Below are 16,306 nucleotides of genomic sequence, written 5' to 3' on the forward strand. Positions count from 1 at the left end.
GCTCCTTAGAGGGAATAATACACAAGTTATAGGTGTGGAGATTTGCAGTTGAAAAACAGTTATTTTCCAGTCGGCACTTCTCAGTCAGCTAAACAGAAAGTGTTTTCTCTATGTTTAGCCAGTTTCAAGGGAAAAAGAGTTCTAAGCTCAGCTAATCATTCCTGAGATGAAGAATGGGGAGTTGGAGGGTCTGTCTGGCTACCTCAACAGATAAAGCAAAAGGGAAGAGGCATCTGGCCTTGCCACAGATAAACAAGGGCGTCATCCCAAGCTCTAGAGGAGCCATGACAAAGAGTGGACAGAGTGTCTAGTAAGTTCTGTGTGGAAGGGCGATTCTTTGTGGTAAGCCATTTCCGTGAACACAAAACTACCAGAGGATTTTTAACAGCCACTGTTTTCTGAGAGCACCGGGCTCAGATAAAGTTCAACATGGCAGAGAAAATCTAGAGACTCAGGCCCGAGTCCTGACTCGGCCAATAACTTCCATGAGGACCACAGCTGCCTCATGAAAATGGGGGTGGAGGAAGATTTATTAAATTTATTTCATATCCCAATGTTTGATGAGTCTCTAAGAAGGGCAGAGGGACTCTTTAGAAGAAGGGGGAGGGCAAGTGAGGGCAGAGAGAGAGGGGGCATAGTCACAAAGGGAGGAGGGAGCAAGAAGGCTATGTCACAGAGAGGAAGGAAAAATGTCAGCAGCTACCTCATAACTCCTGAGATGTTTGGGGTCACAGAAGAGGCAGCAAGGGCTTGACTCGGTTGGCTCCTTCCTCTCTTCCACCCAGACCAGAGACGGTGCCCAGCCAGGCCTCATGCAATTGGGGTTTGAGCAGCCTTAGTTTCAAGAGCACTGTAAGATATTTGCTTCTCCTTCTAACCCCCAATTAATGTTTCTCCCCAGCTGTCCTTGCCCAGGACACCTGGGCTAAAGATTGGGACATTTACAGCTTGAGCCAACTTGTGTGCTCCCTGCAAGATCACTGCCTGCCATGAAGTCCTGTCTCTTCTTCACTCTCCTGAGTGCAGCTGGTGAGCAGCAGGCCTTGGCCTCCTGGGGAGGGATGGGGTGCTTCTCCGGAGGGGAGGGGGGGTCAAAGGGGAAACAGGCAGTCTCTGCTGAAGAGACTGGAAGAGGCGGGCATTTCCTTCAATTAACTGTTGAAGAAAACAGAAGGAACCCCTCCCCATGTGGCTCATCGCATCAGCTCTCACAGCCCCTGTGAGACCTGTGAGCAAGTTGAGATATGTCACTGTAGTGCTCTCTTCTCTCCTGAGAATCGAGTGTGTGGTTCCTTAGGCTGCCACTTTCCCTGGATAGCCATGTGTCCCTCTGCCTGGCAGATGGACTCAGAGGCGTGGGTGGGGAAGGCAGGCAAGCTGGGTGCGGTGCGCTGGAGACCCCCGGGCCTTGCCCAAAGCCTTCCCATCCCCCTCATCACCAAAGTCAGGTGGCATGGAATTATTACTTCCATGCTTGGTTGGCAAAAGTTAATTAAAAATAACATTTTGAAAGGAATAATTCACTTTCCCCCATTAACCCACCACACTGCCAATCAGAATTTCCCATCCACCCATGAGTTAGTTTCACAGAATGTTAATATGCTCCCATCGCAAGCAAAGACAGTGTCTGTAAAGCGGATAGCTTGGGCGGCGTACATGATTCTCTCTGACTTTTTAAAAAAGATGTTTAAAAGATTTGAAGTCCTTGGTATTATCTTTGAAAACTTTAGGCTGGAAAAAACTACTCTAGCTAAGTGCTGCCTCGCAGCCCGTTTGACTCTTTCTACCTGTGACCCATCAATTCTTTAGGAGTCATTCTGGCCAGAGATTCTGAAGTTGATAAACAGAACTTAGCAGAAGATTTTACTATTCCTTACATGGTCTACTTGCAGTCTAGCCCAGAACCCTGTGTGGGGTCTCTCATTCACCCCGAGTGGGTGCTGACGGCTGCACACTGCCCCTTACCGTAAGTATCCCTTTGTTCGCGGGACTGGAAGGGGTCTATTTAAACAAAAGCAGGTCTTGTAGGATATGCCAGCACGTCCTAATGACATCCTAAGGGAACCAGAAGACCCTGAAAGAGAGAGGGTCTCCTTCCCAATGGGAAAAATAACACCCATTGGGTTGTTTAAGAGGAGGTCCACAGGAAGGCGTCAGGAAATTGTCGCATGGAGAACAACGAATATTCATTCATTCAGCATATTATTGAGCATTTACTCAATAATCAATGCTCAATGCTAGGAACTGTTTAATGCCCTGAGAAAAGAGCAAGGGAACGAGACGGAAATAAGTTTTCTCTCGTGAAGCTGACATTCTGGTAGACACATGCCAAAACAAAGAACTCCCAAAAATAAAACACAAAAGCAGTGGCAAGCTGTAACATGCAGACTGAAACCAGTGACCTGCCTTAATGACGGTGGTCATGTCAGACGTCTTTGAAGAGATGAGACCCACAGGAAGAGGAGGGAGGCAGCTGAGTGCATAAAGCCTGGGGAATGTTCCAGGCAGAGGAGACAGTGTACATACAGTCCCTGAAGTAGTGAAGGTATCTGAGTATTTGGCAAAGTAGGAGGCCCGTGTGGACTCTAATGAGTCGGGAAATGTTCACAGGCTGAGGTGAGGAGTCAGGTAGAAGCCACGGGACTTAAGTAGCAGGATAGAGACACGGGGGAGCTGCACGAACCCGGCTCCCTTGCAGATCTGCGTCCCTGCGGTGACCGCATGAGAATGTGTGCTCGGGACCTGTTCAGAGTTTCAGGAGCATATAAGGCTCATTTCCAGCTCAGAGCTCTCAACCACCTTCAAACACAGACTAGAAGAGGGAGTTAGAGCAGTGGAGAAGCTGGGGGAGGGGCTGGGCTTTTCTAGTCCCTCAAACACGGCTGTACTGAGGTGGGATCACTAGGATCACCTAGGAAGTTGATCCCCCACAGTGGGAGGGAGACGTGGAAGCGAATCGGGGGGAAAGGAGGAGGGAAGTGCTGAGAAAGTGCGGCATCAGTTTCACACAAGAGGAGAACCTCTCTGGACCACAGACTGGGGAGCAAGAAGTACTGAAGGTCACAGGTGTGTGTGTGTGTGTGTGTGTGTGTGTGTGTGTGTGTGTGAAACAGCATTTGGAGTTCAAACTCTGAGGTTTTGGAAGTGTGCGACTTTCTCCAGAGCAGAGCTGTGGCCCCGTGCTCCTGGGGAGGAGGGAGCTGGCCCTGGAGCGCATAGCATGGTGCAGGGATCTTTGCATTGGGAGAGCACATTCCCCTTCCTGGAGTTCTTTTGGAAGAGGGTGTATTACCTCCCCAAGGACAAAAGACCCTGCAAGCACCAGCCAAAAGGCCTTTCATCAGCAGGGGACAGAGTCACACCCTGAAGGAATATAACCTTTGCTGCTTTTAGCAGTGCTACAGCATAGATCTCGTGCACTGCCCAGGTGTGGGACTGTTAATCAGGGACAGGACTTCAGACATAGCATGGAGAGGCTCTGCTGCAGAGGATGGGGGCAGATCTGTGTGGTGCCAAGTCCTTGAAGACTGGGTTTTGAATCCTAAGTGAGGTCCAAAGAAAAAACTCAGGAGAACTGCGACACAGGGCGAGCTGACTGCCTTCACTATTCTGTGAGGGATTTCTGAATGGAACAGCTAGGTTGTGACTTCCTGGTCTGGGGACAAGAGATTGAGTGCTGCCATTTCCCCCCAACACCAACATCAGGTCAGTGGAAGGGGACTTCAGAGAGCAACACAGCAGGCCCCAGGGGAGGCAGGACCCACTTACATCAAACCCCGTCCCTCTTGCCTGGCAATTGCTTATTTACTGGGCAAGACTGACTCCAAGCCAACACAGCCATCCTGTCCTCTGGACCAGCACAGCCAGCACCCTGCATGCACCAAATGTGCTGAAAACCAAGTGACTCAAAATGAAACTTGCAGTTCTGATGGAAATAGGACCAGCCTTACTTTTTATTTTTCTTTCTTTTCTTTCTTCTTCATTTTTTCTTTTGGAATCAGGCTTATAGTTTCTTGTTTATTTTTTCCTTTCCTTTCTGTTTCTTCTTGTTCTTTTTTGGGGGGCAGGAATTTTTATTCTTTTTCTTCCTTTTTTCCCCCTTTATTTTTCTTTGGAATCAGCCATATATGTTTTTTAGTCTCTGGGTTTTTTTGTTTGTTTGTTTGTTTGTTTTGTATTTTGATTGTTCCTTTTCCTTTTCTCTCTCTCTTTTTTTTTTTTTGGATCAGTCTCCCCCCTCCCCCTTTTTCCAGGCTTACCTCAACAAATAAATCAAAGCACACCTAGTTAACAGTCCAAACACTCCCCACTGCAAGCAAGGAGGAGCTCTGCAGAGGACTGACCAATGGGAAAGAGCAGCCAAAACACAACAGCAGCGTGCAGACAGCATATACCAGAAACACTTCCTGAAGTGCCAGGCCCTGAACCATGTGTTACCCCCTTTTAAATACAGCAGTACTCTTAGGTGCACGAAACATAACAAGCTTTTAAAACACGTAAAAGACAGATATATCCAAAATGACAAGATGGAGGAATTCTCCCCCCAGAGATCAAGAAGTCATAGCCAGGCACTTACTCAAAACAGATAAAAGCAATATATCTGAACAAGAATTTAGAACAACAGTCATAGGACTTGAAAAAAGAATAGAAACAGAGAAACCCTTGCTGCAGAGACTGAAGACCTAAAAACTAGGTCTTCGATCTCTGAAATAAAAATGCTATAACTGAGAGGCAAAAACGACTGGATACAATCACAATGAGGATCGAAGAAGCAGAGGAGAGAATAGGTGATGTAGAAGATAAAATTATGGAAAATAATGAAGTTGAAAAGAAGAAGGAAAGGAAACTATTAGATGATGAGGAGAGACTTAGAGGACTTCACTAAGAACATAAGAACTTTTATGTTCCATAAAATGAAACAATATCCAAATCATAGGATTCCTAGAAGAACAGTGGGAAAAGGGGGTAGAAAGTTTTTTTGAACAAATTATAGCTGAGAATTTCTCTAATCCGGGGAAGGACATAGGCATTCAAGTCAAAGAGGCATACAAAACTCCCCTAAAAACCAACAAAAAAGGTCAACACCACAACATATCATAACGAAACTTGCAAAATGCAAAGATGAAGAGAGAATTGTGAAAGCAGCTAGGGACAATAGGTCCTTAAACTATAATGGTAGACACATAAGGTAGGCAGCAGTCCCATCCACTGAAACTTGGAAGGCCAGAAGGGAGTGACAGGAAATATTCAATGTGCTGAATGGGAAAAATATGCAGCCAAGAATTCTTTATCCAGCAAGGCTGTCATTAAGAATAGGAGAGGTAAATAGTCTCCCAGACAAACAAATACTAAAGAAGTTTGTAATTACTAAACCAGCTGTGCAAGAAATTTTAAAGGGGACTCTCTGAGTGGAGAAAAACAAAAAAGAAAACCAAAGCAACAAAAACTACAAAGGATCAGAGAACATCACCAAAAACATCAACTCTACAGGTAACACAATGGCACTAAACTCTTATCTTTCAACAATCACTCTGAGTATAAATGGACTGGATGCCACAATCAAAAGACATAGGGTATCAGAATGAATTTAAAAAAACAACAAGATTCATCTCTATGCTGCCTAAAAGAGACTCAGTTTAGACCTAAAGACGCATGCAGATTAAAGGTGATGGGATGCAGAACATCTATCATGCTAATGGTCAAAAGAAAGTCAGAAGAGTCATCCTTAAATCAGACAAACTATATTTTAAAACAAAGACTGTAACAAGAGATGAAGAAGGCCGTTATATTATAGTTATAATTAAGGGGCCTATTTATCAAGAAGATATAACAATTATAATATTTATGCCCCCAACTTGGAACACCCAAACATATAAATTGATTAATAACAAACATAAAGAAACTCATTATGATACAAATACCTAGGAATAAACCCAAGCAAAGAGGAAAGAGATCTGTATACTGAAAACTATAGAAAGCTTATGAAAGAAATTGAAGAAGACACTAAAAAATGGAAAACAGTCTATGCTCAAACTGGAATTTGTGCTCAAACAAATATTGTTAAAATGTCTATACTACTCAAAGCAATCTACACATTTAATACAATCCCTATCAAAGTAACACCAGCATTCTTCACAGAACTAGAACAGACAATACTAAAATTTTTGTAGAACCTGAAAAGATACCGAAGAGCCAAAGTAATGTTAAAAAAGAAAACCAAACTTGGAGGCATCACAATTCCGGACTTCAAGCTGTATTACTAAACCTGTAATCATTAAGACAGCATGGTACTTGCACAAAAACAGACACATAGATCAATGGAACAGAATAGGAACCCACAAATGGACCCACAAATGTATAGCCAACTAATCTTCAACAAAAGAAAGAATATCCAACAGAAAAAAGACAGTCCCTTCAGCAAATGGTATTGTGAAAATTGGACAGCAACATGCAAAAGAATGAAACTGGACCACTTTCTTATACTATACATAAACATAAATTCAAAATGGATGAAAGGCCTAAATGTGAGACAAGAAACCATCAAAATTCTGAAGGAAAAAATAGGCAGCATCCTCTTTGACCTTGGCCACAGCAACTTCTTACTAAAGATGTTTCCTGAGGCAAGGGGAACAAAAGAAAAATGAACTATTGGAACCTCATTAAGATAAAACCTTCTACATAGTGAAGGAAACAATCAAAACTAAAAGGCAACTGAAAAAATGGGGGAAGATATCTGCAAATGACCTAATCAGATAAGAATCAGATTCCAAAGAATAAAGAACTTATCAAATCCAACCCCTCCGAAAACAAATAATCCAGTGAAGAAATGAGTAGAAGACATGAATAGACACTTCCAAAGAAGACATCCAGGGGGCCAACAGACACATGAAACGATGCTCAGCGTCACTCATCATCAGGGAAATACAAATCCAAACCACAATGAGATACCACCTCACACATGTCAGAATGGATAAAATTAACAACTTAGGAAACAACGGATGTTGGCAAGGATGCAGGGAAAGGGGAACCCTTTTGCACTGTTGGTGGGAATGCAAACTGGTGCAGCCAGTCTGGAACACAGTATGGAAGTTCCTCAAAAAATTAAAAATAGAACTACCCTAGAAACTAGCAATTGCATTACTAGGAATTTATCCAAAGGATACAAAAATGCTGATGTGAAGGGGCACATGCACTCCAGTGTTTACAGTAGTGCTATCAACAATAGCCAAATTATGGAAGGAGCCCAGATATCCACTGACTGATGAATAGATAAAGAAGATGTGGTATATATATGGAATGTTACTTGGTGAGCAAAAAGAATGAAATTTTGCCATTTGCAACAGAGTGGATGGAACTGGAGGGCATCATTCTAAGCGAAATAAGTCAGTCAGAGAAAGATAAATACTATATGATTTCACTCCTGTGTGGAATTAAAGAAATAAAAGATGAACATAGGGGAAGGGAAAGAAAAATAAAATAAGATAAAAAAAGAGAGGGAAGCGACGAGACTCTTAAATATAGAGAACAAACAGAGTTGCTGGAGGAGGAGGAGTTGCTGGGGATGGGCTCAATGGGTGATGAGGATTAAAGAAGACACTTGTTGAGATGACCCCTAGGCGTTGTATGTAAGCAATGAGTCACTGAATTCTACTCCTGAAACCAAACACTACACTGTATGTTAACTAACTTGACTTTAAATAAAAAAGATAAGGTATTAAAAAACCCAAACATAGGAATCCCTGCTCTGAACATCATAAGAAATATGAAGGAAAGACAGACAGTTCATCCCCTCGCAGGAACTAGAGTTGGAAATTCTGATGTTCTCTCAGCCAGATCTAATGCATGGATAGTTTTTGGTAGCAAATGGCTCTTGAATCTGTAGCATGACTAAACTCCTGGTGTGGAAGTGCATATGTTGGAATGTGTCCAGGGAATATAATGGAAAATGATAAGTGGGAGTTTTGATAGACTAAGAGCCTTGGGAATCAATGATAAAAGTAGGCGGCACATCATAAATACAACATGGGGGCTATAGAGGGGCTGGGAGGGACCGAAGAATATCCAGAAATGAAGGGTTCAATACGCTTGCTCAAGAGCTGCCTGGGACAATGTAGTGCAGGCACATCTCTATCACCTGCCCATGCGCATTTTCCAAATCTTAATAATAATAATAACAACACTAGACCGTACCAAGTGTGCTTGAGGTGGCAGATACACATCAGGTTTTATATATACACTGACTCTAGACTCTGATACAATAACCCTGGAAACTATTATTAGTCCTCTTTCACAAACCAAAGCAGGTCACTTCAATTTTCAGATCTTAGAAAGTTAAGATGACTGGGGTGTGGGGGTGGAGGGTCAGGTCTGGCAGTTTTTGCGGTTCTGACATTCTGTGACCCTGATTTTTTCCATTTCCTTGCCCTTTTTCTTCCACAGTGTTAAAATCCGACTGGGAGTTTATCAACCCAGCATCAAAAATAAGAAAGAGCAGATACGGAATTTCTCACTGACAGTGCCCTCCCCTGAATTCAAAGCACAATCTCTGGAGAATGACCTGATGCTGATCAAACTGTCCAAGGCTGCTGCACTCAACTCCCACGTGGGAACCATAGCCATATCTATGGAACCCTTAGCATTTAATGATTCCTGCTTTATCCCAACCTGGACTTGGAATGAATACAAAAACCGTAAGTGTTTGACTCTGTTCTTCATCCTGAGGAGGTTTTGGAGCTGGGGAAAATGTGGAGGGATTTACGGGAAGGGAATGGAATCATTAGGGTCAAGGTAATGTTCTTGACCCTAGTGATTACCGTCATGACTTTAGCTTGCCAAGAGATAAAATTCGAAGAGACTGATACAGGGCAGCCAGTCTGACGCCAACGAGTGGAGCAGCAGTAACTATTATATCTCTAGAACATTCAAGACCAGAGTCTGGGGATATCAAGGCATCCCATAGGAGGGTAGTTTACTGTCTCGTTGATGGCTGCTGGAAGCTCACCAAGCAATTCATCAAGCAGCAGTGGGAAACACAAAAGCAGAACATATGCTGAGCTGGCAGAGGATACTCCCCCTCCCCCACCACAGACAACCCAACCTATGTTGATGACAAGTCACTCAAGTGGACTCTATGAGATGAGGGTGGCTGAGGGAGCTGTTCCTTTACACAGAGGGTAAGTCTTATACCTCCTCCTTCATCCAATAGTCCCCCCTCAGAAGTGGACACCAGGGCATGCGCAGGGGAGTTGATTATGACATACTGTTGGTGTCTCTCTGTCCTGACCTACCTCTGGGAAAAATTGTCACAGCCCCTGTTGCAGGCACACGTCTCCAGCCTCTCAGCTCTAACTGGTAAGGGCAGAGAAGATGCGGTCTCTGCAGCAGCATGTCTCACCAAAGGCACTTGAAGAAGAAAGTTACTTTCTTATGCATTTTTTGGTTGGTGGTGGCCTTTATGTCATGTGGCTGTTAACGACCCATTGTGCTCTCTTTAGGTACTGTCAAAGGCTGATGGAGCCACCATTCAATATTGGAAATCAAACAATAAAGCTAGATTTACTGCTGATTACAGTGAGGAAGGACAATGCTCTGCAGACACAGTCTCCCTGAGCAGGGCAGAGTACTGAGACTATATGGGGCTTGGGAAAAGTGTTTTTTTTTTAATATATATATATTTTTATTTATTTCTAGGAGAGAGAGAGANAGCCACCCAGGCGCCCCAAGGGAAAAGTGTTTTGAACAGCGTTACAGGACTTTAAGAAGCTAAGAGCGAAATAAGTCAGGCAGAGAAGGACAGATACCATATGTTTTCACTTATAGGTAGAACAGGAGGCACTCAACAGAGGCCCATGGGGGAGGAGAAGGGAAAAATATTTGGGGGGAGGGAGGGAGGCAAACCATGAGAAACTCGTGAATACTGAGAACAAACTGAGGGCTGATGGGGGTGGGGGTGATGGGCATGGGGGAAGGCACTTGTTGGACACTTGTTGGGATGAGCAGTGAGTGTTACATGGAAACCAACTTGACAATAAACTATGAAAGAAAAAAAAAATGAAGCTCAAAGGGATTGGTGTCTGTAGAGGCATAGTTGTTGGGAGAGATTGTTGTTCACAGCTTGGCACTTGGAGGCAGGTTTATTGCAGGCGGTCTGATTGACTGACTTTAAAAAGTGACATTGATTGAGCAGCTTGATGAAACTGTGTTCACTGAGACAAACTGTCATGACATTAATCAAGTTTAAACCCTGGGCAGATGGCCACAGAACACTCTCTCTGTCCTGTGAAAACAAATAAAAAGTGGGAGCTTTGATATTCTGTGTTTGACAACTTCATTTTTATTTTTATTTATTTATTTTTAAATAGTTTATTGTTAAGTTGGTTTCCATATAACACCCAATGCTCATCCCCACAAGTGCCCTCCTCCATGCCCATCACCCCCCTTCCACTCCCTCCACCCCCATCAGCCCTCAGTTTGTTCTCGGCATTCAAGAGTCTCTCATGGTTTGCCTCCCTCCCTCTCCCCAACTATTTCCCCCCTTCTTCTCTCCCATGTCCTCCGTTAAGTTCATTCTTCGTTTTTAACTCAGAAGCAGCATTCCTGTGAATCTAAGTGAATACTGTTTCTAAAGAAATTGAAGTTTATGATTTTGATCTATGACTTTACAAGTTGTATTCAAAGTAATTGAAAAATAATTTATTACATATCATTTGTAAACAAAATAAAATCATATGAACTTTTTATCGCATAGGTTCTGGATGTCAGAATCACAGTGACTAATTCTGTAAGCTTTTTGGTGCAAGGCTTCAAATATTTGTTAGGAGTTCATTTTTTTCAAGTACTTTCAAGTACTTTCATCTAGATTATTCTATGCATTTCGATTCAATTCCCATAAACACTTAAAACTGAACGTAACTCTGCTCTCTCTTTTCTGACCCAACACTTTCTGTTTCAGGACATTAGGTTGGAAACACTATCAGAAAAATCCTGCTTCATATGTAACACTAGGCTTAGTTTGAGCAATCTCTAGTCAGTTTTTTTGTTTATTTGATTTGTTCCTCCTTGTCACTCTACCTACCAGAAATTAGAATTAATACCGTGGTTAGAATCCTTGCATCCTAAGGTTAACAGTAGAGTAACAATCGCCATGAGGGAGAATGAGTACCATGACTTCCTACGCTTACAGTCCATTTATAAACAATCCATTTCATTCAAAAACAGCTTCAGACACATTAAAAATAGTTTCTTTCCTATATGATTAAATGTAAAAAAGTTGGTGCCAAAAATAAAAGTTTCTTAGGGACAATGGCTTTGTGTCTGTCTGTTTTTATGGTCACCTATAATCTCATGGGTTTTCAAAGGTTTCTAAATTAGGCAAGTAGAGAGAGAACTACAGATCTGATATCTGATGTGAGGACGACATCATGCTCTGAATCGATTGATCTGATACAGATACTGAATGAGAACCTCTAAGAAGGATTTCTCAAAATAGGGGTCGAGAATGTGTGTAAATAAGCAGAGTGGTTGTAGATTTTATCTGTCTTCTTTTTCCCCACAGTGAGTGACCCTGACATCCTGACTTGGATAAACCAATATTCTCTTCCTCTCAATGACTGCCAGAATATGGTAGGACAAATAACGGCAGCAGGCATCATGTGTGTGGGACAACCTTTAAACATCTTATCTAAAACTAAGGTAACTTTCTTCAGACAGAAAGATAGTGAGGGGTCTATGGAGGTGTTTGAGGAGAATCACATGGTACTCATCCAAAAGGCCTGGAGTCCCTCTTCTCTCGCCATCCCCCCTACCCCTGCCGCCCCGAGACTTTGGGTTTGTCATTAATTCCCCTTCCTTCATTTTACAGTGGGAAGGACTCTGGGTAGAACCATTTGTCCTTTCTCTTCCTTCTTCCATTCATCTTGGGTTCAAGCTTGAACCAAGAGCAGTGAGATCTAGGTGGATGTGAAGAAAGGATTGTTATCTTTCAAGAAAAAATGAGTCTAGTCCTTTAGATGCCTTTGCAACTATAGTATGCCACCTCTTGGGATTTCTTCTTGTTCCATGAGGGCAAAGCAACAATGACCTCCTATTCCTTCTCTCTGGCAGGAAGTTTCCGCCGCTCCAGCCATCTGTGGTGGGAGGTTGCATGGAATCTTGTCCTGGGCCAAAGGAAGTGTCACCCTGGGAAGTGAAGGGTTCTTCACAGAAGTTTATCACCATGCAAGATGGATCTTGAAAATCATAAATAACTACTGAGGCTCCTCCATTCTTCCATCCTCAGTGCAGCATCTTCATAATTTCTACACTGAATTCACAGCTCTTCATCTTTCTTGTTCTTGAACAGAGTTCAAATAGAAAACATTCAGTAAAAAAAAAAAGACACTAAGAACTCATGCTGTGATCCCTGATCTCTTTATGTATAAACTGTAAGCATGATGAGAAATGCAGCAATGTTCCCACCATTTGTTCATTCATTCAAAAATTACGGAGTTATCAGGAATTTAGTAGGCACTGTATATGCTAGGGATACAAGAGTGAATATCATGTACATCAAGCAGCTGATTATTCTACCTGATGACTATTGTTACAATGGAGATAAGCAAGAAGTTTCATGAGAGCATAGAGAAAGCCATTCTGGGTGTCAGAGCCAAGGAAGGTTTCACCAAATAGACAAATTAGGGGAGAACGTTATAAACCTGAGGGGTACTTAAGTAAAAGTCAGAAAAGCATAATAATGTGGCATACTCTGGAAAATATAGGTATATAAGTAATACCAAAGGGTAGAAAATAAGTTGTAGAGGAGGATACCGGATGTGATAAAAGATTCTTATTTAGAGGCAACCAACGGGTAGCTAGTGAAAGGTCTGACCTGTTTGGTGAATGAATTTAGATTTTTATCTTGTTGGAATCAGAGGGGGTGTCATTAAAAGCTCCATGGTAGAGAAAGCATCATCAAATTTCTGAATTGGGATATAGTAAAGAAGCAGAATCTATATAGTTTACATGTATTGACTGTGAATAGAAAGAGAAAGGGAAGTGTCTGGAATAATGTCCTGGTTTCTGACTTAGGCAACTGGGTAGGTGGTTGTTCACAAAGATAATAGGAAGAGAAGCAATGTTTTCATGTGTAAAGAATCAGGAGCATGGTCATGAGTAGGAGGGATGGGTCACGTTATATTTGAGATCCCTGAAGGACATAGAGATGGTCATTTCTAGCAGACAGTGGAGACAAAGATCTGGATCTCAGATGTCTAGGCAAAATCAACAGGGAAGTTGTCTGTTTATGGGTAGTAGCTGCAGACTTCAGCAGAGCTCTGTGCTCCTGGGAAGAGCTCTGAGAGATGTTCCACTCTTCCGTCACACTGGGATATAGTGGGGAGATGTATAGTGTCCTAGACCTATTGACCAAGACACCTAAAACTACAGACTTGAGAGGATTCCAAGTGACCCTAAAGTAGAGTCCAGAGTGAGAGGTCATGGTGTTACACAGAGGGGAGAGACAGTGTGATATGAGGTCATCCGCTAAAAAGGGTAAGAGGAAGAGGAACAGAGAGGGTCAGTGAGGTGAGGAGGGAGAATAATGCCACAGAAGGAAAAGACTGCAAGGACAGGAGTTTGGTGTTCCGTGCCGTGAGAGAGGTGGCAGATGCATTCATCTGTAGAGATTGCAGAGGAGGGATGGTTCTATGTTCTTCATCCCTTACTAGGTGAGAAAGCAAAAAAAAAAAAAGGCAAAGAAAGCTGGGTTACAAGTAAGACCATAGCTTATCCTGACACATAAACAAAAATCGAATTCTCAAATTTGGATGCTGAGGCCATTTAATTCCATGATGCTTCTTTTCCTTGTAATCCTTGGTCATCCAGACTGCAAGCCCCTGTTTGCCTGTCTTCTCTAGTAGCCTCATTCCTAGTTTCTCACTGCTTCCCATCTCTGAGTCACTGCCCAACGCTCCCTGCCCCTTGTATTGAATCACATTTATATTGTCCCAGAGTTTTTAATAAAATGCTCATCTGAGTATTTGAGTAAATCATGTCTTCAACACATACTGGCAATCCTGCGTTTCCCATGTCACTGTCTGTACAATTCCCCATAATGGCCACCTCAAGCATTCGCCTCTCTGCTCTTGTCTTCAGTGCTTCATCTTCATGGGTGACCTCTTGTGTGGGAGTACAGGGAGGCTGAAGCCATCATCGATAACTTCACTCAACCCCCCACCTCCCACCCTGCAGACATACTTAGTGCTTTCCTTCCTCATTCTTTTCCATCCTTCCTGGAAGGGAGATCCTATTATCTATGGATTCTAGATCCACCTGTGCTATGGACCACATCTCCCCTGACTTCCTCATGGATGTGCTGTATTATCTCTACTTCTTTATATTTTTCCCCTTCCCCTATCTATTGACTTCTTTCTGTCGCCATTGAAGCAAGATAAAGCCTGTTCCATCTAAAATACGGAGCTCAAGGATGTGCTCCCTTGATCTGCTCTCTGTTTACCTCCTGGGTCATCTTTGCAGGCAGTGCCTACTTGACAATTCCTGAAGGGTCTATTCTGTGGGATTCTTCTGGGTGTCTCTTCACACTCTTCTGTGTATGCTCTTCTCTTTTGAGTCCTCATATGTCTCTCCAGAGACTTTTCTCCCTTCTATTCATTTGACTAACTTCTACTCATCCTTTAAGCACCAAACACCACTTCCTCAAAGAGGTCTTCTTCTAACCTTTACATTACGGTCCCTGCTATGTGTTTTTCTACATCCCTTTCTTCCCCCCATTGGGACATCCATGATGGCAAATCTTGTTACATCTATCTTCCCTATTAGTCTTCATCATCCGTGATGGCAAGATTCCCATTTCACTTACCACTAAATCAATAATATCTAATAAAGTACCAGCACACAGTATACATTTGTATTGGTTTTCTATTGCTGCATAAAAATGTTGCCACAAACTGAACAGCTTGAAACAACAATTATTTTTTCATAGTTTCTGCAAATCAAGAGTGCAAGCATGACTTAGCTGAGTCCTCCCCTTAGGGTCTAGTAAGGCTCTAAGGTAAGAATTTACTTCTAAGCTTATTTAAGTTGTTGGTAGAATTAATTTCCTTCTGGTTGTGTGATACAGGATCCCTCATCTTTTGTGGGCTGTCAGCTGAAAGCTGCCCTCAGGTCCTTGAGGGAATCCATGCAATCCTTTGTGCAGAGAGGGCATCCAAACCTAGTTCTTTAACACTTCATCTTCCTCAGAGTGGCTGCTTACATCCCCAAGCCAGTGGGAAAAATCTCTCTTGTGCATGCTAGTCAGGCAGATGTGTATGTGTGTACACACACACACACACAATATTAATGTTATGTATTAACATAATTATTAGAATAACATCCCATAATTTTTGCCATATTCTATGAGTTAGAAGCAAACCACAGGTCCCACACCTAAGGAGAGGATATTAGGGATTATGCAGGGCATGAACATTGAGCTTAAAGTCTGTCCCAAATATTCAATAGAATTTCATCAAATAATAAATTTATTGGGTCCTTATCTCCTACCCAATAAAGACTTACACAAGCCTTACATATGCAAGGCTTATACAATAAAGCTTTTCATTATAGAATTCCTATTTATCTCTCTGCCTAGTTCTTAACACTTGCAGCGTAATACATGGTCGCTGCCTCACAAACACACCATGTTGCTACGTATATCCCTGCCTTTGCAGAAGGCTCCCCTCTTTTTGAATTATTTTTCTCTTCTTTTTATGTGAGACAAGCTCCTTATCTTCTCCAAGACCCAGGTAAACTGTAAATTTTTGGATACTCCTTCCTTATAACATGGTAGGCAGAAGAAGTAAGCATCTATAATCCTGTGTTCTAAAGCAGTACCTCAACCCCCATTAAGAAACAAAACAAATGAGCATAGGAAAAACAGGAAATAGAACAAGGCAAAGCAAGAAACAGACTCTTTATCTATAGAGAACAAACTGATGATTACCAGAGGGGAGGTGGGTAGAAGGATGGGTAAAATAGATGCTTGAGATGAAGGAGGGCATTTGTGATGAGCACCGGGCGGGGGTTATGGAAGTGTTGGATCGCTGTATTATACACCTGGAACTAACATTACGCTGTATGTTAACTAAGTGGAATTTAAATTAGGACTTAAAAGTCTCCTATATGTTATTACGAAGATTTTTAAACATACAACAAGGCTGAAAGAATTTCACAGTGTGTACCTGTATACCCATTACCTGGATTCTACCACTGAGCAATCTATTTCTTAAATTAACTTCTCTCATTGGTGTGGTATATTTGTTACAGCTGATGA

At 42.4% G+C, this 16,306-nt stretch overlaps 1 protein-coding gene across 1 annotated transcript; it reads left to right on the plus strand.

Moving 5' to 3' along the window:
• The first annotated feature begins 738 nt into the window (after window positions 1-738).
• On the plus strand, window positions 739-12,393 carry LOC144245703 (putative inactive serine protease 58). Its single transcript, XM_077781039.1, has 6 exons — window positions 739-852; window positions 948-1,029; window positions 1,810-1,966; window positions 8,440-8,690; window positions 11,555-11,691; window positions 12,103-12,393. Exons 2-6 carry the CDS (start codon window positions 990-992, stop codon window positions 12,250-12,252), a joined length of 735 nt encoding a protein of 244 aa, XP_077637165.1. The 5' UTR covers window positions 739-852; window positions 948-989; the 3' UTR covers window positions 12,253-12,393.
• Window positions 12,394-16,306: the final 3,913 nt, after the last annotated feature.

The sequence above is a fragment of the Crocuta crocuta genome, unplaced genomic scaffold (assembly GCF_008692635.1).
Source record: "Crocuta crocuta isolate KB4526 unplaced genomic scaffold, BGI_CrCroc_1.0 scaffold228, whole genome shotgun sequence".
Classification (NCBI taxonomy): Eukaryota; Metazoa; Chordata; class Mammalia; order Carnivora; family Hyaenidae; genus Crocuta; species Crocuta crocuta.

Coding starts and splice junctions, on each gene's coding strand:
- LOC144245703 (XM_077781039.1), top strand. CDS start 990: ATGAAGTCCTGTCTCTTCTTCACTCTCCTGAGTGCAGCTG. Junction 1,030..1,809: donor CACTCTCCTGAGTGCAGCTG/GTGAGCAGCAGG, acceptor TCAATTCTTTAG/GAGTCATTCTGGCCAGAGAT. Junction 11,692..12,102: donor ACATCTTATCTAAAACTAAG/GTAACTTTCTTC, acceptor TCTCTCTGGCAG/GAAGTTTCCGCCGCTCCAGC.